Raw genomic sequence first — 26,285 nt, 5'->3', positions numbered from 1 at the left:
GGCAGGGGTTTAAAGCGTGGGCAGAGGGAAAAACAATGCCAAAGAGCAAGCACCAAAAGAAACACTTGCTTGGTTTTCTAATTGCTGTTATCATGGGACTACGGTGATTACTAACGTGGCAGTGTAGACTGTAAGACTGGATCGTGACCCTAGGCTCTGGGCATTTTGCTTTTAGTAATAAAAATCCCATTTAGGAGTAACTTGTGACTGAAGCAGCTGAGTTTGAATCCACCAGTGGAAGCCATGCAGGGGGCTGTATGAAGTGTTGGGGGCGGGGGGTGCTCCTCAGGATGTCATGCTGCTCTGCAGCCCCTAGGACCCGCCACTCCTCAGGCCGCGCGGCTGGTTGCTGGGAAAAGGCCCCGTGGGAAGAGGAAGCCTGGCTTTGGGGTCGGATGGCCCAGGCTGGTGCCAGATTTGGAGGCTTTTCTCCTTCCCCTTTGCCACGGGGTGTGTTCGGTTTGTCTAGCGGAACGGGTCCACTGTGGCCGGGGCCAGGTAGAGAGCATTTGGAAAGAAGCAGGATGGAAGTTTCTGGAATCAGAGCCCCAGAGGCCTGGGGCTGCACCCGCCCCCGGGGCCTGGACCAGGCCCAGGGCTCCCCCCGCCCCCAGAGCACCCCTGCATGGTCCGGCCTCCTCACAGCTCGGCCCCCGCCTCCAGCGCAGGGCTGCCCCACGCAGGGTGACCCTCGGCCACGTGCCTGAGCTCCATGCGGATCCTTCCAGTTTCCAGAAGGGAGACTACTGACAGCTCTTTTATCGTCCATGGGCTGTGGTGAAGAGGAAGGGAGACAATGTCGTGGCCCCCGGAGGTGCTCCCCTCCTGTCTGGTACCCCGCTGGCTTCGGTCGAGCTCGATCGTCTCCTTGGTGGGCGTCCAGGCTGTTGCCCTTTAGGGGCTCCTCCTTAGGCTCCTCGTGGCGGGGAGGGAGGGGGCGTGGGGCAGCATCAGATGCGCCACTGCTCTGTAGAAAGCTCGGAGGGGACAGGGGGGAAGTTAGCCAAGTGGCCGAGGCCACGGTGAGGACTGGTTAGAAAGTGCTAAGCGCTGTGGAAGCCTGGGGCCCAGCGTGCGAGAGCTTCCCCAGAGCGGAGCCGGGCCCTCAGGACGCCACGCCGAGCTCGTCCTGCAGCGAGGCGGGAAGGACACGGGTGGGCCGCGGACACCGGGCGATTGTGTAAGTAGGCCTCCCTGTCTTCTCCCCGGCTCTGCAGCCGTCTGCAGTTAGGATAAATTCAGCACAGGAGGAAAGGCAGCCTTTCCTCCCCCTCTCTCCTCCCATTTTAGGTGAGAGGAGGAGGTGGCATGGGGGATAGAGAAAGAGCTGGCCTGCTCGCCAGCTGGTGCTGCGGCGGGGCTCAACGCAGTGAGCTTGCTCTGCGCCCCCACACAGGGGCCCTCTCGCTTCCATCCCCGTCCCCAGCGCCTTGGGAATCGGGGTAGTGTCGGCGTGGGGGGCACAGGGAGCCCCCCTGCACCCTATGACCCGAGGGTCCCCGCAGCCCGCCTGCCCCCCTGCCCCCCAGCAGAGCCCCGTCCACCCGGCCCGGGCAGGCAGCCCCTGGGGGTGGGGAGCACACTTTTGGAGCACGGGGTTGCTTTCAGAAAGGCCCAGCGGAAAGGCAGCCGTGTTGGCCAAGCTTCTCCCAGGGCTGGCCACCATCAGTCGCCGAGGGGTGGGCTGTGGGGCGGCTCCCAGGACGGGGAGCCCGACAGACTCCGCAGCTAGTGAGCGGGTGTGCGGAGGGCGTGCAGGGGTGGGTGCTCCGCGTGCAGGGGTCACCCGGGGCTCCTGGGCGACCAGGGTGATGAGGGAGGGTCGGGCCGCTGGGAGAGTCAGCCACAGGCCTCCTGCCCCAGCCGCCTGCTGCAGGGAGCCAGAAGGCCTCGGGTCGGGCTCCCCAAAGCCCTGCGAAAGCCTCTCGCCGGAGCCTGGGTCTGGACAACAGGCCCAGACGCCTCCTGGGCTTTGTGTTGGCCGCGGAGACCAAGCTGATGGCAGCACAGAGGCCAGCTCACTTTGTCGGCTGGCTCCAGGGACAGTTGAGCAGAACCGTATTTATTGTTTCCATTTCCTCAATGGTTTGTTTTAAGATCTGCTTCAAGGCCTGGTAGCTATGGAGACGAGATACTCTGTCTCCACTTGGGTTTTGTCCTGTGCTTTTTAGGAGCCATACCAGGGGCTGTCACAACTGGCTGGGTGGACAGTCACCCGGGCTTGCTTTGGAGACCGTTGCTTTGAGCTGCAGCATCTGTGCTCCGAGAGCATTAATGCGATTTATTGCCCTGATGGTAAAATTCTAGTTACAGCATTAGTTACTGTTTTTTTTTTTTTAAATATTTTATTTATTTATTCATGAGAGACACACAGAGAGAGAGAGAGGCAGAGACACAGGCAGAGGGAGAAGCAGGCTCCATGCAGGGAGCCCGATGTGGGACTTGATCCCGGGTCTCCAGGATCATGCCCTGGGCTGCAGGCGGCGCTAAGCTGCTGTGCCACCGGGGCTGCCCTTTTTTTTTTTTTTTTTTTTCTTTTTTTAGTTATTGTTAAAAAATAGTCGCCATTGGTCTTTTCTGTGGCTGGAGCTCATACGCTTGTCACTATACATAAAGGCAGGTTTGGCTTTGTTCTGTTTTCTCTACATGCTCCTGTTGGTGGCTAAGCGGAGAAACAAAATCAGCCACCGACCATTTGACAAATGAGGGCGGGCCCTTTAGTCTCCTTGATGGGAAGGGGAGACCTGATTACAGAGTCCTGAGTGGATGCGAGGGTCCTTTTCAGGAGGCCCAGCCCCGGCCCCAGAGGCCAGTGTGGCCACGGGGCCCCTGGGCAGTCTGAAAACTTCAAAAGGAGCTATGGAAGGGGACGAGAAAGAGGGGTGAAAGCAGTGCATTGCTGTGCTGTTTTTTTTTTTTTTTTTTTGCTATGCTATTTTGAGAAAGACATAAAGGAATGAATATTACATTGTATCTATAGACACATCTGCAGATATGTTCATAGTAATCTGGTGGTGGAATGCAGATGGTTTTTTTCCCCTTTATGTTCTGTGATTTCTAGGTGCCTGCAGCGAGAAGATCTACTCTTACAGTTAAAGGAAGAAGGCAATAAATATTACTTTGTAAAGAGAACGAACAAGTTTCTATTTTCAAATAACATGCACAGTAGGATTTTTTTCCCCTAGAATTATATGTATAACTTATGCATCCATCTACCTGTCCACGCCTCCACTCATCCACCCACCCATCCTTCCATCTGCATGTTTGTACAGAAAAATACCGAGAACGATGTTGCCCGAATGTTCGTGATACTTATTTCTGGTTAGTGAGATTTCCAAGGCCTTTGTTTGTATTCTTTGCACTTATCTCTATTGCTTAAAGCTTGTAATGATGAGGTGCTTTTTAAAAAGAGTAGTGCAGCATCTCTGCTCTATTCCTGGGGTGAGCCCCAGTCACAGAGCTCAAGTGAGCGCTCCCAGCTGGTAAGGCCAAGCAAGATCCTGACCTTACGTCCTGGCTCCCCCGGCCACGTGGAACCTGCCTGTTGAAGCCCTGGTTGGTGCAGGTGTACAGCTCAGCAGGGAGCAGAGAGGGAGCTTGCAGGTGACACCTGGGCTCTTTAAAACCCACAGGCAGTGGCATCCTGAGCCTTTGATGTATGTTTTATGACCGGCTGGCTGGGTCTGTAGCTGGCTAGGGCTCTGTGGTTCACAGCTCCAGGGTGACAACAACAAGCCCGTTGAGTCCCCCCTCCCCTGAGATTCTTATTCTTGCACCATGTCACTCCTACCCCTGGTGCCCCCAAACTGGGGTAGGGCACCTGTGGAAGCATCTCCAAGGATTCCTGGGTTTGGAGGTTGCTAAGTTCAAGGATGTCTGCTGAATGGTTTTAGCTCCGGTAGCAGACTACAGGCAGGCCCTCCTTGTGTGTGAATCTGCAGAGCGTTTGTTGAGTGTTGGTAAGTTGGGATGCAGAGACACTTTTGCACCTGGGATGAAAGTGAGAATGATACAACCACTCAGAAAAATAGGAATCGAACTCCTTTAAAAAAATATTTTCCAAAAAAAAAAATAGAGAAAAAGGAAAAATAGGTCAGCATCCATCATGTAGTAGCGGTGAAGATATACAGACAGCACGACCTAGCAGTCCTGCTCCTAGGCACAGGCTCTGCTTTTGGAGATGTAGAGGAACGAGCATAGGAGACTTCTCACAGTTCCCAAACGGAAACAACACCCTGTCCGCAACATTTACAGCACGCAGGCTCTCGATAAATGGAGCTGTGCTCTACAGTGGAATGTTAGGGTCTGTAAGAGGAACCAACGCCAGCTTGGTGCCAGGATGTGGATGCCACTCACGCACACAAAGTCAAGTGAAACAAGCCTTGAAGAATATATGTACAGCACTATTTCGCTCATGCAAAGTGCAAAAACAAGAAAAAACAAATCATGTTTCTTAGGGATGTGGGTAGAAGTAATAAAAATATGGGGAAAAAAATCAAGAAAAAACCTATTATGAAATAGGATAGGAGGGATTCCAGGGGGAAGGGGAGGGGTCAGACCTGGCTGGGGTTGCAGAGTACCAGGGGTTTTGGGGTGCCATTCAGTGTTCTCCCTCCTAGGTGGTGGTGACAAGGATGTTGCCTTAGAGTTATTTATTAAACTGTTCGCTCACATTTCATCATTTCATGTGCTTCTTTGTTGTCTTTCACAGCAAAAGTGTTAAAAAGACAAAAAGAGGGATGCCTGGGTGGCTCAGGGGTTGATCCCTGCCTTCGGCCCAGGGCGTGATCCTGGAGTCCTGGGATCGAGTCCTGCGTCGGGCTCCCTGCCTGGAGCCTGCTTCTCCCTCTGTCTGTGTCTCTGCCCACCCCCGCCCCCGTCTCTCATGAATAAATAAAATCTTAAAAAAAAAAGACAAAATGCAAAATGTAGCAAAGGGATCTTTCTTCCAGCCTCCATGTCTAGAAATGGCCTCTTTAAAAAAAAAAAAAGATTTATTTATATATCCATGAGAGAGAGAGAGAGAGAGAGAGAGAGGCAGAGACACAGAGGGAGAAGCAGGCTCCATGCAGGGAGCCCAATGCAGGTCTCAATCCCAGGACTTCAGGATCATGCTCTGGCCTGAAGGCAGATGCTAAACCGCTGAGCCACCCAGGGATCCCCGAAATGGCCTCTTCTGTTACCCTGAGGCTTCCTTAATTTCAGGGACCCAAAGCAGCCTCTTTGTTCAAATCTCTGATCAAGGTCATCAATCAATGTGCCCTTACTTACCAGGTTCTCCTATGAGCCTAGTTTTATACCGGATCCTGATGAGGGTCAGGGTAGGAAATGTGCTGCCCCTGAGAGGACACATCATTGGAAATAAGAGTGAAAAACACTAGAGCGGGCTATAGGGACTTACAGTGCCAAGGAAGTCCTTAGGATAAGGAGCTCTGCGAAGGCATGGGTGGACACAGAGGTGGGGTCGGGGAGCCGAGGAGGGTGTCGAGATGAAGGAAAGGACATTGTGAAGGTGGCAGGAAATCATGGAGCATCAGGGAAGAGGCCTGCCGGCGGCCCACACACCAAGCCCCATGAGTGAGTGGTGGAAGCCAAGTATTGTGGGATTGTCGGGCGGCTCAGGAGGGTTTGGAAGACCAGGAATATGAGGTTTCCACCCCCCACCCCTACCTTGTGGCTAGTCTATCAATCAGTAGATCAGTTTTGGTGTTGGTATTGGTGTATTTGGTAAAATACATACAAAATTTATCATTTTCACCATTTTAAGTGTACGATTCCATGCTATCAAGTCCTACTGAGAGTCTGCTGCCCCCCAGACGCATTAAGCAGTCAATAGAAGAGAATTGAAGAAGACCTGCAGAAACCTTTGTAGAAAAATAGGTGAGCAAAAAAATAATAATAATAATAGGTGAGCGAATGTAAGAGAATTAACAAACACAATGGTGCTCAATGCGAAGCTCGCTTGAAAAACAATCCTCGGGGACACCTGGGTGGCTCAACGGTTGAGCATCTGCCTTCCGCTCAGGGCATGATCCCGGGCCTGGGGAGCAAGTCCCACATCCGGCTCCCTGTGGGGAGCCTGCTTCTCCCTCTGTCCATGTCTCTCTCTGTGTCTCTCAAGAATGTATAAGTAAAATCTTAAAAAAAAAGTGTTATTAAAAAACAACAACACCCCTCAGCTGCTCCAGAAAACCCACTGATCATGAGTCCATAAAAGCTCACTGTGGAAAATAGCATGACACCAACTCCAAAATACCGCACATAGAATTGCCATATATTCCCACAAGTCCACATCTGGGTATAGCCCTCCAGAACTGAGAATAGCGACCCCAAACATCTCTGTACACCCGTGTTCAGAGCAGCACTATCACAGGAGTCAGAGGTGGAAACAGCCCAAGTGTCCGTCAGCAGGTGATGGACACATAAAATGTGGTAAGTACATAAAAGGAATATTATCCAGACTTAGAAGGGGACGGAGCACTGGTCCATGCTACAACACGCATGACCCCGGGGCACATGACAGTGAGATAAGCCAGTCATGAAGGGACAACTGTTGCACGATTCCACTCACCGGAAGTACCTAGCGCTGCAAGTGCATGGGGCGGGGGGTGGGGGTAGCGGCTGCCTGGCACGGGGGACGGGGAGTGATGGGGCATCATGGGTGAATGGGTGCGCGGTGTCTGGCAGATGGAAAAGCTATGGAAGAGACGCCTGGGTGGCTCAGCGGTTGAGCTTCTGACTTTAACTCAGGGTGTGATCCCAGAGTCGTGGGATCAAGTCCCACATCGGGCTCCTTGTGTGGAGCCTGCTTCTCCCTCTGCCTGTGTCTTTGCCTCTCTTTCTCTGTCATGAATAAATAAATAAAATCTTAAAAAAAAAAAAAACTAAAAAAAAGAAAAAAAGGAAAAGCTGTGGAAATAATGGTGATGTTTGTGCAACCTTGTGGATGGAGTCGATCCCACGGAATTGTACGGTGCAGGTGGTGACAGCGATGAGGTTTTCTGTGTGTGTGTCTTACCACACACCAGGAGAACGTTCACAGGGCTCTTATGGGCTGAAGGTGTCCCCAAACTCATATGTTGAACCCTAGTCCCCGCTGTAATGGCCTTGCGAGGTAGGACCTGCGGAAGACAATTGGGTCCTGAGAACGGCGCCTTTCTGGGTGGGGGAGGCGCTGCAATAAGGGGCGGCAGAGGCCTTCTGTCTCCCATGGGAAGACACCCGAAGACCGTCACCTGTGAGCCGGGGGGCAGGCGGTGACCAGGGCCCGGATCCGCTGGCACCTTGCTCCTGGGCGCTCCACTCCCGAGCAGCGGCGGAGCAGGAGGGAGCCGCCGCCCCGAAGGTCACAGGAGGTCACGTCCTGCCCTCGGGCCGCCCTGGAGTCCCGGGCCTGGAGCCCTCCTCCCCCCCCCCCCCTCGGGGGCCCTCGACGCTGCCACCGCGGAAGGGCAGCCTCAGCGCCGCACGTTTACACGCGCACCCGGGAAACCTGCTCGCCCAGAACCTGCTGCCCCGCGGCAGCCCCAGCCCACGGTGGCCCCGGGCCTGCAGCAGAGGCCACGCGCTGTCACCCTCCTGACACCCTCCTACCGGGGTGAGCGGGGCCGGGGGCCAGCTGGCACCCTGTGCAAAGGCGAGCCTGGGGCCTCCGGGGGGAGAGTACAGGCGACAGACGCCCGGTGGGGGGTAGAGCAGCTGCCTCCACCCAGGCCGTGACCCCGGGTCCCGGGTTCGAGTCCTGCGTCGGGCTCCCTGCACGGGGCCTGCTTCTCCCTCTGCCTGTGGCTCTGCCCCCCTCTCTCTGTGTCTCTCATGAATAAATAAATAAAACCTTCAAAACAAAACTCGGGTGACGACTCGCTCCTTCCCGCCGTGCCCCTCGAGCGTGGGGTTTCGTCGCCCCCTCCTTTCGGGCCCCTTCTCTTGCCCGCTCAGTGCTTCCCGCCCGCGGCCACGAGGCCGGCCCTGCCAGGCCCTGCCAGGGGGTGTGGGTAGAAAAGAAAGCCCGCAATTTTGGCGTTTCGGGGCCCCCCGCCCCCGGCTGCCCGCGGTCCCTTCTCCCCTGTAATACAGTTTTTATAATCAGCAGGTTGTGTTTTTAAATAACAGGCCTGGAGTCTTCTGTCCCCACAGCACTAGAAAGCTGTGGGCGTCGGAGCGCCGGGCTGGGACGTCTGTCCTTTGGCTTCTCCGGGCGGGGCCGGGCTCGGGTACAAGGGGAACACTCGAAGGACCAGCCTCCGTGTCACTGGCCCAGGGGGGCTTTCGCCCTTCACCGCTTCTCCTTGCCTTTGAGGTGGTTGATGGGGGGGGACGGGACGTGCCTCCGGGGTGCGCGGCTCTGTGGCCTGGGCGGGGGCCCGGCGGCGCCGTCGGCCCCGGGCTTCTCGGCCTGTCCAGCCGGGCAGGGCCTTGGCCTTTCATCCCTTGTGAGAAACCCCCGGCTCCCCCCGGAACCGTCTTCCGCCGAGCCCTCTGCCCCCCATCATACAGTTGGAAAAAGAAGAAAGAACAGTGGCTCCCGGGGCGTAGACAAGGGAAAAAACAAAACCAGAAAAACCCCCTTGGCATAATCCAAATTCAGCTCCATAGACTGGGAGTGGATGGACCGTGCTGGGGGGGGGGGGGGGGCTCTGACTCCCCCGCAGGCGGCCGCTGTAGGCCCCGAGGAGGCGACTGGGTGCCGGGAGACACCATGGGGGGAGAAGCAGGCTCCCGGCGCCCAGGCCCCAGCCCACACGTCCTTAGGTCGGGTCTGACCCGAGTTTCTCTTCCTTCTTCTTCTTTTTTTTTTTTTTTTAAGATTTTATTTGTTTATTCATGAGAGACACACACACAAAGCCGAGACACAGGCGGAGGGAGAGCAGGCCCCATGCAGGGAGCCCGACGCGGGACTCGATCCCGGGACCCCGGGGTCACGCCCTGGGCTGAAGGCGGAGGCCCAACCGCTGAGCCTCCCAGGTGCCCCCCCTTCCCTTATTTTTTTAAGTAAGACGATGAAGCTTCTTGGCTGGAGCAGCCCTGGTACCTCGCTTCACCCAGCCAGAGCCACAGCGTCTGCCTTCAGCTGTTTCCTCTTAATCACTGTAATATTAGTGTGATTAATTTTTAATGAGGACACACCAAGGAGCACGCCGGCAAAATGTTCAGTGGTAATTCGAATAACCTTGATTCTGTGAGGCGGGTTGCCCTCTTTGCTTGGCCACCTGTTTCCCGGACGCTGCTCTGGGTCCTGGAATTCTCGGGAACTCCTTAGTTTCTCCTCCCCCGATCTGGGACAGAAAGCAGGGTTTTTCCAGAGAGGAAACAGCAAGGAAGTTGGGGTCCCGACGGATGCCTCCTCCACCCCTGAGAGGGCTGTGCAGGCCCCAGCTGGGGTTCCCTCTGAGCCTTCAGAGGCACCACCAGGAACAGGAGCCGTCCGCCTCGAGAACATTCGCCGAGGCGCGTGCTGGGCGGCGCGCACCTGCTGCAGCGGCTTCGGGAGCCGAGGCCCGAGGGCCCTGACCTGCGAGCGGACGCCCTGCTTGGGGGTGCCTCGGGGGCGCCTCCGCCCTTCCTCCCTGCTCCTGCTTTCTGTCTCCAATTAGTAAGATCTTTTTTTAAAAAATCTGGAAGTTTTACTTTTTTGATGCAGAATTTTCAGAAGCTTTATTATGCTCACACGATTGCGTCGTCACAAAGGTGTCGCTGGCATAGAGGATGGTCCCCAAGTCACCTGACTACAGCGGCTCGGGAAACCACAGTTGAGCTTCCCGATACATCATCTGACCGCCTGCAGCTAAAGCAAGACTAAGGTCATTGGAGCTCAGGGCGCAGGGAGGGGGAGTCGGAGGAGGACTTTGTAGGGTTTGGGGGCTCGGGGCCCAGTGGCTAAGAGGTCAAGGTGGGGGATATGGTGGTGCAAGGCTGGTGGGCACAGCGAGGGCCTTGTCGGGGGTCTCGATGTAAACTCCTCATTGCCAAGCCGGCTCTCTGCCCAGCTGAGCAGCCCTTGGTCTCAGGTAAATTGATCCGCAGGAGCTTCTTCTTTTTTAAATTTTATTTATTCATGAGAGAGAGAGGCAGAGACACAGGCAGAGGGAGAAGCAGGCTCCACGCAGGGAGCCCAACATGGGACTCGATCCCAGGACCCCAGGATCACGCCCTGGGCTGAAGGCATTGCTCAACCGCTGAGCCCCCCAGGGATCCCCCGCAGTCGCAGCGTCCTTGGCAGAGGCCTCCTGCACCCAACAGCTGACCCGGCTTGACACCAGTGGTCCCACCTCTCAGACCTTCCGGCTGGGTTAGGTCGATGCAGGTTATGTCGACGTTCTCAGAACAATTTCCCTTTCTCACGTCTTGTGCAAGGCTGGTCTCATCCAGCACAACCCAAGAAATCGAAATCCTCGAAGCGCTTCAACATGGTTCATGTTAGAACCCCTCTCCTCTTTCTCATTAACATCTGATTTAGGTTAAGCTGTGCAATCTAGAGTAAGATCTGAGCAGCAAAGGATGTTTGAGGACACAGGCTTAGGTGATAAACTAAGAGGGCGGGACTCTGCAGGGAGGCAGAGGTGGCCACCTTATTGACCGTGTTTTCTTATTTTCGGTTTCCTCGATGCTCTGGCACTTGGGGTGTTGAACCTGGGGAGACCGCCCCGCTCAGGGGTGGCTAATTCCTAGAGAAGGCGAAGGACTCCCCTCCAGGTGCGCCTGCCATATACAAGCCAACCACCCCAAAATGCCCACATCCCCAGTAACCTGCTTCATCAAACTCTCACCCACGAAGCCAGAATCCCTCCCCCTGCGTACGACACCCCAGGACCAGGTCCCAGACAGCAGGGGACCGCCCCTTGTAGTCCAGAGCCTGCCGGGATTCTTCAAACTCTCCAAACTAAGCCAACTCCGGGCCCTCCCTGTCTCCCCAGGCCTTCCCAAGAGAAGCCCAGTGACGTTTCCAGGCCTTGCTCTGCCCTCTCCCCTCTCCCTGACCCCGGCCTGTCCCCACTTGTCCCCGAATCCTGTTCCTAGAGGTCTATACCCGCAGGCCTCTAGGAACAGGTCTTGTTTCTACTTCCTGACAGTCATTTCCATGTGTGCAGGCCCCACTGCACCTGGTTACGGACAAATCCTGGGGACGTAACAGGCTAACAGAAAAAGGAGGCGGGGGCAGCCCAGGTGGCTCAGGGGTTAAGCACCTGCCTTTGGCCCAGGGCGTGACCCTGGATCGAGGCCCATGTCGGGCTCCCTACGTGGAGCCTGCTTCTCCCTCTGCCTGTGTCTCTGCCTCTCTCTCTTTCTAATGAATAAATAAATAAAATCTTAAAAAAAAAAAAAAAGGAGGCGGGTTCACGTTGCACCGCAGCCCAGTCACCTGGGGGCCGCCTTCCCGGGCCTCGCCCCCACGGTCGGCTGATTTGGCTTGCAGCAGGGCCTCAGGTGAGCCTCCTGGGCAGCCCGGCCTGGGAAGCCTGAGCCAGTGGTTCCCGAGGTGTGATCCCCGCCCCGGTAGCAGCAGCAACACCTGGGAGCCGGTTAGAAATGCTCCTGGAGGGGCTGCGAGCTCAGTAAGCGCAGGCGGGGCTCCCTCGGGCTCTCAGGCCCCGGCCTGGAAGCAGACACCGCGGCGGCGTAGAGCGGGGCTGGGGCTGCCGAAGGTGCCTCCTCGAAGGTGTCGAAGGTGTCGGTGAGTCGCATCTCAGGTTGCGTTTGTCCTGAGGGATTTTTTGTGGTTTTGATTCCTTTGCTGAACCGTTGGTTGTTCAGTGGCGCGCTATTGCCTACGTGTTCGCGGAGGCTCTAGTTTTCTTCTAGTTGACTTCCAGTCTCATACCATCGTGGTCAAGAAAGATGCCTGATAGGGTCTCGATCTTCTGACGTTTACTAAGAGTTGTTTCGTGGCCTGGGATCGCCTTCCCCGGCGCGGGTCCCATTCGTGCTGGAGAAGAGCGGTGAGCGGTGTGTTGCTGTTGCTTTCGGAGCAACGTGTTCACTATGTAAGTCCCTCTGGTTGCCTATGGTCCGAGGTTTCCTTGTTGACTTGTGGTCTGGGTGGCGTATCTGTTGGTGAAGGTGGGGCCTTGAGGTCCGCCAGGATTATGATGTTGCTATTTCTCCCTCTACCTTTTTTATTTTTCAAGATTTTATTTATTAATTAATGACAGACACACACACACACACAGAGGCAGAGACACAGGCAGAGGGAGAAGCAGGCTCCATGCAGGGAGCCCGATGCGGGACTCGATCCCGGGTCTCCAGGATCGGGCCCTGGGCCGAAGGCAGGCACTAAACCGCTGAGCCCCCCAGGGATTCCCTCCCTCTACCTTTGTTAATATTTGCTTTACACAGATATTGTGCGTGTTCCTAGGTGGGCGCATAAATATTCACAAGCGTTATAGCCTCTGTTGCATTGACCCTTTATCATTATGTAATGCTCTTGTCCCTTATCACAGTTGCTTTAAGGTCTATTTTATTTGATGTAAATATAGCTACCCCAGCTTTCTTTGTGCTTCCATCTGCACAGAGTATCTTTTTCCATCGCTGCGTTTCCAGTCCGTGCGTGTCCTTACGTGTGAGGGGAGTCTCTTGCAGGCAGCACATGGATGGCTCTTGTTCTTTATCCATTCAGCCGCTCTGTGTCTTTTGACTGGAGCATTCAGTCCATTTACATTTAAAGTAATTACTGATAGACATGTGCTTATTGCCATCTTGCCATCTTGGTTTTTTTTTTTTTTTTTTTTAGATTTTATTTATTTGTGAGAGACTGAGAGGCAAAAACACAGGTAGAGGGAGAAGCAGGCTCCTCAGAGGGAACCTCGGGATCACGCCCTGAGCCAAAGGCAGATGCTCACCGGCTGAGCCACCCAGGTGACCCTTATTGCCGTCTTGTTAATTGGTTTCTGTTTTAATTCCTCTCTGTTCCTTTCTTTTGCTCTCTTCCCTTAGGATAGTGTGTTTGGAGTCCTTAATCCATATCTTTTGTGTTTCTACTATAGGTTTTTTGCTTCGTCCTTACCCTGAGGCTTACATAAAACAACTTCTACTTATAACAGCCTATTTTAAGACGATAACTACTTAATTCGAATGCATTCCAGAGCTCTACATTTTTACTCCCCCTTCCACCACATTTTGAGGCCCCAGTGTTTCTAGAATCTGGAGACTGAGAGCTGATGTACTTGAACTTAACCTTTGTGTGCCTGAATCCTCTCCTTTCTCATAGTTTGGGTATGGTTCTTAAAAAGAAACAGTAAGTTATTGCTCAGTATGATGAATTTTCTTTGGCAAAAATAAAAACTGTCTTCGGAAAATGTCCAGTCATAGGAAGAGGCATCCAAATAATCAGCCTAGGCCTTGGTTGGTTGGTTTGTTCTTGGCACCGACAAACCTTGCCTTGGGCCCAAGTTGTCCTTATAGACAATATCAAAGGAAACTCATTGGTCTAAGATTGACACAATGAAAACCAAAAGACTTGTTTTTAGGACATTCCAAGTGTACAACATTCTACCTCTAGAAGATCCTTTTTGCTAATTTCCTTCAGTGAATCATTTTAATCTTAAAACATTACCTCCTCTGCCTTTTGTGTTACCATAGTGACATGGGCAGCTAAGTAGTTGTTTCAGAACTAGAAAAGACAATCCTAGGATTTGTAGCTTCGCCCGCTGATGTCACCTGCTCCAGTACTGATTGTGATTGTACGTGAACAATAGTAAAACCCCAACACTTCTAGGTGTTCGTGAGAGCTCCAAAAACTAGGTCAGCAACACGGAACTTACACTACTTTGTGTTGTTTAGTGCTATTGAGTGGGATAAACAGAAAAGGAAAATGTTGCCATTATGAAATATATTACAACTGAAAGGTTATTAAAATAGTCAGAGAAATGTGACTCATAAATCAGGGTTTTTCCTTCCACTTATATGGTAGTGAGTAAATCATAATTTTTAGCTTAACTTTTCCTTGACTTTTTTTAATCTAATATGTGAAATGTCAATTGATGTGAGATCCTTGTGTGAGATGCAGGACTAGTGCTATAACTTTATTTGCAAACAATTTTAAGCATTTGCTGAGAGGCCCTGGTGACTTTAAGAGGGTAGGAGAATGTGTTGAAACAAATGTTTGGAACTATGATAAAAGTACTAACATAACCTTTATTAATAAAATTGCTAGTTGGTCTTACGTAGGATTTGGTGTACGTGTTATGACCTAATTCCTTGACCCGATCGGAACCAAGGGAAAAGAACTTCAGTTTTTCCCTTCACTACAATTCAGTAAATGTGAAGATGGTCAACTTTTTTTTTTTTTTTTTTTTTTTTAAGATTTTATCTATTTATTCATGAGACACACAGAGAGAGGCAGAGACACAGGCAGAGGAAGAAGCAGGCTCCATGCAGGAGCCTGATGAGGGGCTCTATCCCAGGACCCGGGATCACGCCCTGAGCCGCAGGCAGGCGCTCAACCGTGGAGCCACCCAGGCGCCCCTGTCAGCCTGTTTTAGATGAATGGTGGCTCTGAGCTGTCGGCTTGAGACCATCTCTTGTTCCAGAATGACCACCACCAACTAGGCACAGAATTGGCCAAAATAAATGACCTGGCTGCAAAGGACTGCTAGCAGCGCTGCCTGGACTTGGGATGCAGGGAAGTCATGGGCGAGTGGGCCCATGGCAGGGGACCTGAGGGGGCTCCATCACGCTCTGTTGTCCCAATCCCCAAAACACCCTCACCCGCAGGGGCAGGCAGCCAAGACCTTATGCCCTTAATGCTTCCAAATAAGCTCATGCTGAGAATGTGTGAAGTCCTTTTCATATTTTCTTTTCTTATTGGTCAAATGAATGTTTGCAGTCAACTTGAAAGTATCAGTGGAATTGTAAGAGCGTGGCTTGTGAACTCACACTTTCCCCCAAGAAAGGCAGCTGCATCCCTGCTGTCTTGTAGCTTTCCGTTGACCTCTACTGCTGAGGCCCAGAGGAAATCAGATACTCGGTGAGAAAAAGGACAAAACCCGAGTTTTGACTAGGCCACACCGACCCATTACATGTCTTGAGAACTGAAACCGATCTCGTTCCCAGGCCTAGCACAGTGCCTGGCCCGCTGGGAGCAGGCGGGAAGTGGGCGTGGAACGCGGGGGAGTCCGGATAGACCAGGGGATGCAGGCCTGGGCTGCGTTTGGAGAAAGTGTGCAAATAAACACTAGATCTCTAAAAATCCAAGCAGCGGCCAGAGCCCTGACAATGCTGTTGCTTCATTGCCTTCTACTTTCCACCATAGTGTGAGCCAATCAAAGGTCAAAACCACCCTGACGTTCAGTGGGGGTGTGATGTGGGATAATGATGTATATGAAGATCACTATTACTTCAGCTCCTAAAAGGAAGTGCTGCTCACTTAACACTAATAGACCAGTGTGAGTACCGCACAGTTAGAGGCAAATCAGGTCGTAAAGAGGCCGAGAGAGTTCTATAAGAAGTTATCCTCCCGACGAGTAAAACCTCCAACTGGGACAAGAGTTTTGGGTATCCTGTTTGTCCAATGTGCATTTAAAAAAAAAAAAAACCCAAAACCCTCCTTTTTGCTCTTTTTAGGTGGAGTTACCAATAATACCTAATGAGCGTTGGGGCTATAAACTCTAAAATATTTTGTTGAAAATGAATAGCGTTGGATCCCTGAGCCTAATTTATTCAGAGGCGTTCCATTTGAGCTCATCAAGTAACCAGAAACATTTTGATAAACATCCGTTCTTCCACTTACATTTTAAATCTCAATTCGGTGAAGAATCCCTTCCCCTGGCCAGCTGGTATGACTAACCGGCATTAAAAACTAACAGAAAACATAGAGAAGGGAGATTGAGTTCTCAATAATCTCTTTAAACCTGTATAGAGAAAACGGAGAAGAAATGGACCTGACACTCAGGGCAGAGAATGTCCAGTGCTGCCCAGTCTGCGGGCGATTTATTGGCCGCTCCCTCACTCCTGCGGGGGAGCCCGCAGAAACTGTGCCTCCTCATAGAAGGTCATGACTTAAGGAATCTCCCATTCGTCACAGAAAGCCACGGGTTAAAGCTCCTGGTAATTATTACGAGCCTCCTGAGCCAACCGGGGATTATTTCATTTCAAGGAGTGTCGCCCAGTGGTCCCCAGATGCTCAGGGAGGACGGAGCCGTAGGTGGAATCTGCGGGTCCTGAGGGGATGAGCTGCGCATCCGCGTCTTTAAAACCCTACCCAGGGCAGCCCCGTGGTTCGGCGCCGCCTTCCTTCCAGGGCCTGATCCTGGAGTCCCAGGATCGAGTCCTGCATCGGGCTCCCTGCATGGAGCCTGCTTCTCCCTCTGCCTGGGTCTCCGCTTCTCTCTCTGCCTCTCATGAATAAATAAAAAATCTTTAAAAAAAAAATAAAAATAGGGATGCCTGAGTGGCTCAGCGGTTGAGCATCTGCCTTTGGCTCAGGGTGTGATCCAGGATCGAATCCCACATCAGGCTCCCTGCATGGAGCCTGCTTCTTTCTCTGCCTATGTCTCTTCCTCTCTCTCTGTGTCTCTTGTGAATAAATAAATAAAAAATCTTAAAAAAAAGATAAATAAAAATAAAAATTAAAAACCTAGCCAGCTCTGTGCTTGTTCACGGGTCTGGTAAACCATGACCTTGTCTGGGGACTTGGAGGTCCACCCGCGCACCCCCTGCTATCTGCTGTGGCCGGGCACGGCTCCTGCTCCAGGCTGACCTCTCGGTCTAGGAAGTGGCTGCTCGGCTCCCGGGCACGGCCCGTCCCCTGCACGCGCACCCCAGACGCTCCCTTTGGGTGCAGGCCTGATAGGCGGCTTCGGTCTAACACCGAGACGGGACCGGTTCGTCAGGTGACGTGGAATCGCACAGGAATAGTCCCACTTAACCCTGATCACCTACACAGTCCTGCTGCGGTCAGGCTCGGGTTACCTCAGCGCTAGCTCCTGCGCTTGTGGAAGACAGACGTGACTTCAGTAGCAGAGAGTGTGTATTTATAATATGTTATGTAATTTTATAACTTGCATACCACAAATTATATACATACAATTCTGTGGCCTTTTATTTTTTAAGATTTATTTATTTATTCATGAGAGAGAAAGAGAGAGGCAGACACAGGCCAAGGGAGAAGCAGGCTCCACGCAGGGAGCCCGACATGGGACTCGATCCCGGGTCCCCAGGATCACGCCCTGGGCCGAAGGCAGGCACCAAACCGCTAAGGCACCCGGGCTGCCGAACTTTGTGGCCTTTTATAACTTGAGACCTCTTGATGGAAGGTGCAGTGGACATATTTCTGCTACCTGGATTTTCCTGAGTAATTTCATGGAATATTTTAAGTTTCAGTAAATCAGAACAATAAATTTGCTCTTAAAAAAAAAAGTAGCTACTTAAAAGTCAACCATATCTGTTCCTTGTAGGAAAAGGATGATTATATTCTAATAAAGCATATTTCTTGACAACTGAATTTCTCCTTTAAAAAGACTTCGTATAAAATGACCATTAGCCATGAACACGTAGCAGTTCCATAGCCTTACCTAACCTGGGACAGATTTCTGTGATCAGATTTCTCTGGCAAACGTAATTCATGAGTCAAGAGCATTGACTTAAGCGTAAAGGGCCTTTTCGTGGCCTCCGTTTTAAAGGCAGTTTCTATGTTATTCAAAACAAATCTCCGTTCCCTCTTAATCTGTGTATCCGATGTTCAGGGTGATGACATTTTCCATGAGAGACTGTGGCTGAGAAGGCAGCTGTGAGGTTTCAAACACATACATTAGTACTTAGACTACCAACTTCCTACTCTAGCCCAGGGGCAAACATAGGAACAGCTCCTCATTTCTGTCAGTTATCATTCCCTCTGAGATAGTCTTCATAGTATCAGGGAATGACGTGGCAAAATGCAAAAATGTCTTTTTTTTGTTTTTTTTTTACTTTTTATTTTTTATCTTATTTTTTAAAAAATATTTTATGTATTCATTCATGAGACACACACACACACACACACACACACACACACATACACACACACACAGAGGCAGACACACAGACGGAGGGAGAAGCAGGCTCCATGCAGGGAGCCCAACACGGGACTTGAACCTGGGACCCCAGGATCATGCCCTGAGCCAAAGGCAGATGCTCAATTGCTGAGCCACCCAGGCATTACCCCCCCCCCATTTTTTTTTTTTTTTTTTTTTTTTTACATTTTAAAGCAGGATAGAGCTTCAGTTCTGGAAGGATGCTCATTTGACCCTCAAGGTCATTAGTGCAAAGGCACATGGGGGGGCTAGTGATAGCACAAATCAGACCCACTGCAGGTTTCCTGGCATCTAGATGTACAGGCAAACTGACCCCTCTCCCGGCAGACAGTCAGCATTTCCAGCCAATCAAATGTTTAAGAAGTCTCTTTATAGCTGTCTTCTTCAGAATGCTTGAGAAGGAACTCTTCCGCCTGCTCCCCAGCCCCCCACCAAAAGTTGAGAAAATGGTCTACCTTTCTCCCAGAGTATGCAAGAAGAAAAATCCAATGAATGGATATTTTAATTCTAAGCAGTTTTAAATTATTTTAGGGGCTTAACACAAAACTTTAGTATTAAATAAATGGCAAAACACATTTTCCTAACTATTCTCAATCATGAGGGGGAAAAGAAAGCTGTCAATATATTTGGTCTCTAAAAGCCAAAGTTCATGCATTAATAAATGCATGCCAGATAAAAACACAAAACTGTGACTAAAAACCAATAATAACAGAAAACGTTCCGCATTGTACTTTTTTATTGGTGGATAATTTACTAAAGTAACAAATCTGAAAACACATTTTGCTTTTGCTGGAAAGAAAGGACTAGGTTAGAGCAGAACTAAGAGAAACTAGAAATAAAGCATTTGAGAAAAGTAGGCATATGTTATAGTCTATGGCAATGCAGCAGCCAGAGGTGCCGTTTCATCCACTTGTGTGCATGTTTATAGAAGCGTCAGAAACCAATGACACAGAACCCAAAAGCGAAGTCACGACAGATTTACTCTGCGAAACATGCTGAATTACAACCACAGACTACCCGGGAAAAAGAGGCGGTGCAGGCTTGTTGTCTCCTTTGTGTGGGGTTCCCTTGCCAAAGAGGAGGCTAATCATGCAATAGCTTGAGTTTCTCTTACCATGATAAACACCCAGGGTTACTAGAACTGGAGAGCGTGTGTTCACTGTTTTACAAGGACAGCTGAGCGGTGCTACTAAGACAATGGAAAGTTCCTTCATTTTAATCTGGCTATCTGCCCACACTTCTAACCAAGAAAGAATTCAGCTATAAGAGCCAATTAAATTACTATAAAACATTCCTTCATCTGTAAAACACTTTTTTTTTTCCGGCAAACTAAAATTTAAAATAAAATGTCTTCGTTTTTGATAAGCAGCTCCACCACCAGTCTCTGGTATCGTATATCGTTCAACGCGGCCATCGCGTCCAGCTCTGGAGATCTCATAAGGGTCGGGCCGAACACGATGCCGAGGTTCTCTGCGTTCATAAGGTTCTCCTTCTCGTGGAGGGTCACTCTGAAAAACAGAAGCAAAGGAGCACGGCTCCGTGTGAGCCCCGGGGTTCTGCACGAAAGCAGGGCCAGGTTCCCGATCAAGGTTCCTGTCCACTTGGCAACCCCCGCCTAAGTGACTTCTCCGTCCCCCTCTTAGCATTTTTTTTTTAAAGATTTTATTTATTCATGAGACCCAGAGAGAGAGAGAGCGGGGCAGAGACCCAGGCAGAGGGAGAAGCAGGCTCCACGCAGGGAGCCCGACGTGGGGCTCGATCCCGGGACCCCAGGATCACACCCTGGGCCGAAGGCGGTGCTAAACCGCTGGCCCACTGGGGCTGCCCCCGCTCTTAGCTTTAAAGTAAATTGTATTAATACGTCGAACTTCTGGTGATCACTGAGGCTCAAGGCCGAGCTCCCTGGCGGGCTGCGTGGGCCTGTGCACGCAGCGGACGAGGGGCTGCGTGGCCCCGCTTCTCCCGTCAGCCTCCTCCTCAGCGGGGCCCTGCTCCCTGCCTTTCTGTGGGCTGAGCAGTTTGAGAATCGGGGGAGGAGGGAGGCGGCGCGGGCCGGTGCGAGCCTGTTAAACACCAGCTTCGGCCCTGGCTGCTTTGAAAGGAGGGAGGACCGGACGTGGTAGAGGCGCCTCCGTTAAATATTCATTTCTGAGTAACTCCTGCCGAGAGCCATGCGGCACGGATGTCAAGTCTGTCTTTTTTGATTCTCATTGGCTTTATATTTTGAAACTCGGAAACCGCTAAAACTCGGTCACGTAATTTCAGTCGCCCCGACGGTAGAGGGAGCAGGCGGCCGGGCGGGAGCCACGCAGGCCAGCGGCCGTCTATTTCGGCCCTTAAACCAGAAGGAGCCCAGAGATTTGATTTTCTATTCCTCCCTTTGCCCTTTATTTTGCTCCATGTTTTTTCTTTTAATAGCAGTTTTCAGCGCTGGCAACATCCTGAAGTCCCGTCACCACGTGTGGAGCCCGCTCCGGAGCGAGGAGGCAGGGCAGCCCGGAGCGGCCGTGCCCCGTCCCCCGCGTCCCCACAGCGACACCCCCGCCCCCCAGAACCAGCACCAGCCGGCCTGAGCGCCGCTCCTCACCTGGGCCTCTACCTATTCACCCCAGACCTGCCCGCCCTTTCACCTGCTGGCCTCGTTTGGTTCTTAACACGGCTCCGAGCCAGCGTCAGCCGGGCCGGTGACTTGCCTCTTGAGGTGCGCCATGAGGTACCGCAGCGTCTCGCAGTGAGCGGGGGGCAGCAGCTTCAGTGCCTCGTGAAGGGTTTCCAACTGCTCGTCAGGATCCAGAATTTCTAAAACAGCAAGGCGAACCCCGGGGGGAGACCCTCAACCCTCCGCCCGGCTCCCCAGTTCCCGTCTGTTCGCGGCCTCAGGAGACCCTCGGGCGGGGCCTTGCCCACGGCCTCCTCGGAAATCCTCTGAAGGACCGTGGGTCACGCTTCCGAGGCCGCAGCCTTCAGAGGACTTGTGGGGGCAGCGCCCACTTGTCCACTCGAGTGAGTGCCTCCGAGGCCGGTGACCGTGGGACCTGCCACTGGCCAGGTGGGATGCTGCCATAAAGAATTCAGACACAGGTACGCGCAGAGGACACTGGGACGCTCAAATGAGGTCACCTTACAACATTACAGACACACCTAGGGGATATTAATTTGTTCCAAATATTCTGAACACTGCAGCCCAGCGACCGCACACAAGCTATGCCCCTGGTAACCCCTGCCAAAGTCTTAATTGATATTCATGCTATTTTCTTTTTTTAAACTGAGAAAAGTATCATCCAATATTTACCTCCTTCTTATTTTTTTTAAAGATTTTATTTATTTATTCATAAGAGACAGGCAGAGACCCAGGCAGAGGGAGAAGCAGGTTCCGTGCAGGGAGCCTGATGGGGGACTCGATCCCAGGATCCCGGGATCATGCCCTGAGCTGAAGGCAGACGTCAAGCGCTGAGCCACCCAGGTGCCCCATTACTTCCTTCATTTTAATTTCCTTTTTAGAAAAAGAAAATTCTTCTTTGTTATATAAAAAAGTTAAATCTACCCTCACAGCACAAAAATATTCTATTACTTAGGACATTCTGGAGAACGCAATGACGCTCTGAAGGAGATTCTAAATGTTTGGAGTGACAGCAGGGTCCCTGAAATAACTGTGGCTCTTCCAAAGGTGTAAACTTCAAAGGGAATCATCTTCATTTTAGTTCTGCTGTGTTGGCCAAAAAACCCAGCATGCTCTTGAGGTCACAGATTGCATTTAGTTCCATTATTTCCATAATCAGAAACAACAGACATCTTTGGACATCTGTGCTCTCAAAAACAGCACCCTAGCACGTTCCTGCTTCTACTCCCATGTCAGGAAGATGGGGTGCCTTTAACGTTAGCCTGCAGGGCAACTGCAGAGGACCCCGAAGTGCTGAGTCGTAATTAGGATAGCAGCCTGGAGACCCGGAAAGCCACAGCTGAGCACAAGGTAGCATTCAACACAGACTAAGAATCCGAGTTTTCTAACGTCTAAGACAAACCGACTCAACGGCAGTGCACTGGAGTCCGGTTACAACAGATATAAAAATGAACGTGAAAAGTTCAAGGCACTGGCAGCGCAGATGTGATAAATGTCAGAATGTAGAGAGTGAAGCTTTTTAATTCAAAGAAAGTTTGGCCATTTTAGAATTTCTGCCCAAAGCCTACCCAGGGTTCCCGGTTTGTCTCTCAGTAATAAAGTGTTATTTGCCATATAACTGAGGCATGGTCTTTGAAGCTTCAGGTCTTTAAAGAACGTCAATTCATAACAGCAATACCATCTCGGATGCTGAAATTCAATCATTTAACTTCTAGAATTAAGAAAATTCCATTTACTACAGAAAAAGATTACTTAGTATTTGCTTCTAGTTTTTACTGTAGGACTAATTAATTTGACACTATACTGTTTTGGAAAATGAAAAGAGTAACCTAATTTCCTTTTAATTTTCGCATTTATAATCTTTTGCAAGGAGAATCTTGAGATGGTGTGAGATTAAGAACAGTGTTGGTGGGCTAGCAGATAAACAAAATTCCCTGCCCGCAGCTTATTTTCTCTCTGGCGGGGCTGGGGTGGTGGTGGAGGTGGTGGTGACTGACGATAACCAAAGAGCACGTAGCTTCCAGGTTATGCTAGATTAGACTGAGGCCAGCGCTACGGGGGAAAAACAGGTGAGGAACGCTGCGAGTGCCAGGGGGGTGCAATTTTAAATGGGGTGGTCGGAGGGACCTCCTGGGAGAGAAGGTCTTGAGTGAAGACCTGGCGGCGTGGCCGTGGGGGAAGGAAGCACGCAGAGACCTGGGGGCCTGGGCAGGGGAGCAGCTGAGCAGGTCCGAGGGCCCAGCAGGCCTGTAACGTCCGAGGGCAGGGGTGGAAAGCCACCTGGGAGCGCGCTGGTTGAGCAAGAGGGAGTGGAGGGGAGTGCAGTGGGTAAGGTAACAGGACACTGTCGTGTCAGGTGCTGGAGGCTGTCCTGGGGCCCAGCATTTACCAGGAGAAGCGCGAACGGCTGGGACAGACCTCCTCCACTGTCTGCGTGTGGGAAACGGGCCACGGAAAGGCCAGAGTAAGAAGAGACCATTCTAGTAACTATTACAAAAATCCAGGTGGGGGGGCGACAGGGGGTCTCAGCTGGTTAAACGTCTGACTCGGTCTTGGCTCAGGTCATGGTCTCAGGGTCGTGGGACTGAGCCCCGAGATGGCTCTGTGTGCAGCGGGAGTCTGCCTGAGAGCCTCCCCTCTCCTTCTGCCCTGCCCTCCACGCTCACGCACGCTCTCTTGCTCTGAAGTTTAAAAAAAAAAAAAAAAAAAAAAAAATCCAGGTGAGGAATGACTCTAGCTTAGACCAGGTGGTGACAGTGAAGGTGATAAGTTGCTGGGTTCTGGGTATATTTTAAAGGGAACGTCCGTGGGATTTCCAGATGAGGGTTGTATGAGGAGAAGAATCAAGACTGAGCTAAGTTTTGGGCTTAGGCACCTGGGAGGATGGAGCCTCCGTTAAGATTATGGGTGGGAGAGGTTTTGTGGGGAAGATCAGGGTTCTGTTGGAGATATCCTTCAGACATCCAAATGATTAATCTGCTGCCCAGGGAGAGGTCCAGACTGGAGATATAAATTTGGGGACATATGATAAACTGCATTTGAATATACTGACATCAAATTGACAGAGGTTCTTCCCTGGAATTTTCTTTTTCTTTCTTTCCCCCTACTTAAAGTAGTAGTACCAATAACTTTTTTTCAGAGGACACAAATCCTTTGCCCTGAGAAGACCACAGCATAACTTAAGACGAAGACAAAATGGAATGTATTTCGAGATAACAACCAACATCAGTCGTTTCAAATACGCGAAAGGCCTGCGAGTGGATGAGGGCGATATTAGGACCACTGCCAACAGGAGGGAGTTGAGAGCGGGCGGATTCCTGTTGTGCACACGTCGGGCTTTACGACCGTCACATCTGTCCGTCAGCAGCCGTGTGCTGAGAGAAGCAGTGATCTTACAGTTACCGGGTATTTTAGAAAGAATGTGCTGTACAAGGGAGTCCTGTTAACATGGCCCTTTAGAATATCTAAAAACTCAAAGGTTCTGGGGTTCTCAATGTAAAGTTATGTTTACTCATTCAACACATACTTAGCACCTATTACGTGAACCAGTGACTGTCACAGGTGCTAAGGGAAAATAATCATGCGCGAGAGAACCCCCCGCTCCAAACGGGTCAGTGTCGTCAGGAAGACAAGACCTGAATACAGCCTACCAGCCTGAAGGGAAGAGGTCCAGGCGAGGAGTGACGGGAACACAGAGGAGAAAGGTGGCTTGGGGGCTGAGTGGAACAGAGAAGAGGACGACGTGGCACCTGAGGAAGGTCTGCAAGGATTTGGAAACGTGGCAGGAAATAAGAACCTGCATCAACATCTAGTTAAAAGCTCTTTTTAAAGTATGTCCCGTTGGTTCTTTTAGGGAGGTCAAAGCTAAGAAGGGTGACTCAGCCGAGCAGACGGGGTGAGTGGCAGAGCTGAGGGGGACTCTGCAACTTCTCACCCCAGGTTTCCCTTCGGGACGTTTTAAGTAGCGTGGGACAAAGAGCCCTGGGTTTTAGTTCTGAGAGTATCTGACTCCCTCAACGTTACACACTGAGTCATATTTCCTACGATCTTCTGGGAACAGAGCTCTTAGGTCCTTGGCCAGAGTCCCCGTGGTGCCATTTCCGCCGTGGCCAGGAAGTGTCCCTGAACGCTGGTGTCCTGAGCAGGCTGCGAGGCGCACCTGTCCCCGGGCCTCTGTACCATGGGCAGCAGGGTCTTAGCTGGTGGGGAGAGGCAGTGAGGGGAAAAGGGCTCGGTAGTGCGAGGCTTCCAGCTGGTTCCAGGGGATCCTGAAGATCTTCAAGCCCTCAGATGGGGCGCCCTGGCCTCCACCACCCTTGTGTCCCTTTATCGTTTCCTGCAGCCACTCTAGCTTCCAGCTGCAGGTTGTCGGGGGAGGCTGCGACAGCAGAGCTGGGACAGCCTCTGCCGGAGAGAGCTGTGATGTGAGCTCCCGAGTTTTTGTTGGCAAGAAATGCTAAAAATGCCAGAGAAACCTGAGACCTATAGGACAGGGCCCATGTTTCCTAGGGGCTGAGTGATAAAAAGGTTCAAGAGGGCCTGCGTCAGGAAGGGCCAGCTCTAGGGCGCCAGTGTGGCTCAAGGGCTAAGCATCTGCCTTCGGCTCAGGTCATGATCCTGGGGTCCTGGGATCGAGTCCCGCATCAGGCTCCCTGCTCCCTGGAGACTCTGCCTCTGCCCCCTGCTTGTGATCTCTCTCTCTCAAATAAGTAAATAAAATCTTAAAAAAGGAAAGGAAAGGAAGGGCCAGCTAACCCTGACCATCATTTGGGAGGGGTTCCTGCCCTCCTGCCTCCCTCCTCTGGGTAATCTTCTGTTCCTGTTCCACAGGGGAAGCCAGACAGTGGGCTGAGTGGAGAGAGCGAGGGCTGTGACATCAGACAGATGTGGGTCCGAATGCCAGGGCCACCTACTCCTAGTGATCGGACCTCGGACAATTCACTTACATCCTATAACATGTCCTTCCTAAAAGGATACCCTGGCGGGTGCCTGGCTAACTCACTCAGAAGAGTGTGCGACTTTTTTTTTTTTTCTAAAGACTTATTTATTCACAAGAGACACAGAGGGGCAGAGGCAGGGGCAGAGGCAGAGGCAGAGGGAGAAGCAGACTCCATGCAGGGAGCCCAATGTGGGACTCGATCCCAGGTCTCCAGGATGACGCCCTGAGCTGAAGGCAGATGCCCAACCGCTGAGCCACCCAGGCATCCCAGAGTGTGCAACTCTTGATCTCAGGGTCATGACTTTGAGCCCCACATTGGGTATAAAACTAAACCAAAATGATATCATGGCTGTAAAGTGCCTAACATGATTCCTGGTACCTCCTCGTATGTGCTCTATGACTCCAAACTTCTCTTGTCTCCTTTATCTGCCTATAAAGATGAGAGAAAAGCTATATCTGTGGGTCCAAAGAATGAAGCAGACTCTACTACTAGAAGCCACATGGACAAGGATGCAATGTTCCCTAAACAATTAGATCAATAGTAAACACGTACAATAAACATTGATACTGTATGTATCCTAACAGTTGAATTTATAAGAGGGCATTTATCTTGATTTAGGAAAGTTTCTATCTCATGATGTGCTTTGAAGAGCTCTTTGAGGTAGAATAGGGGGTTTGCTGATGTCAAAAGGGCTGTTTCAGACAGAAACCCCAGAACACT

The 26,285-nt window shown here is 51.4% G+C and overlaps 2 protein-coding genes across 18 annotated transcripts in view; one reads left to right on the top strand and one right to left on the bottom strand.

Moving 5' to 3' along the window:
* LOC144304705 (uncharacterized) overlaps positions 1 to 26,285 on the top strand; it is a 135,412-nt gene that overhangs the window by 70,758 nt on the left and 38,369 nt on the right. Inside the window, exon 1 of one of the 6 annotated variants that reach the window (XR_013371673.1) lies at positions 9,607 to 9,800. The exons of 4 other annotated variants lie outside the window; for them this stretch is intronic. The gene's annotated coding sequence lies outside the window, so the exon portion shown is untranslated. Of the gene's footprint in view, positions 1 to 9,606; positions 9,801 to 26,285 lie in introns of those variants that run through there. One more of the 6 variants, XR_013371669.1, reaches the window with a different exon arrangement.
* The window catches only part of CHN1 (chimerin 1), a 206,949-nt gene continuing 199,387 nt past the window's right edge, over positions 18,724 to 26,285 (bottom strand). For 11 of the 12 annotated variants that reach the window (XM_077883238.1, XM_077883245.1, XM_077883242.1 and 8 more), the window contains 2 exons: positions 20,699 to 20,804; positions 18,724 to 19,513 (listed from right to left, as the gene is read on the bottom strand). In XM_077883238.1, the coding sequence (XP_077739364.1) occupies positions 19,342 to 19,513; positions 20,699 to 20,804 (278 nt within the window). In that variant the 3' untranslated portion in view covers positions 18,724 to 19,341. Of the gene's footprint in view, positions 19,514 to 20,635; positions 20,805 to 26,285 lie in introns of all 12 variants that reach the window. The other variant, XM_077883243.1, reaches the window with a different exon arrangement.

This window comes from Canis aureus, chromosome 34 (genome assembly GCF_053574225.1).
Source record: "Canis aureus isolate CA01 chromosome 34, VMU_Caureus_v.1.0, whole genome shotgun sequence".
Taxonomy (NCBI): domain Eukaryota; kingdom Metazoa; phylum Chordata; class Mammalia; order Carnivora; family Canidae; genus Canis; species Canis aureus.
This window is presented reverse-complemented; position numbering and strand designations above follow the sequence as displayed.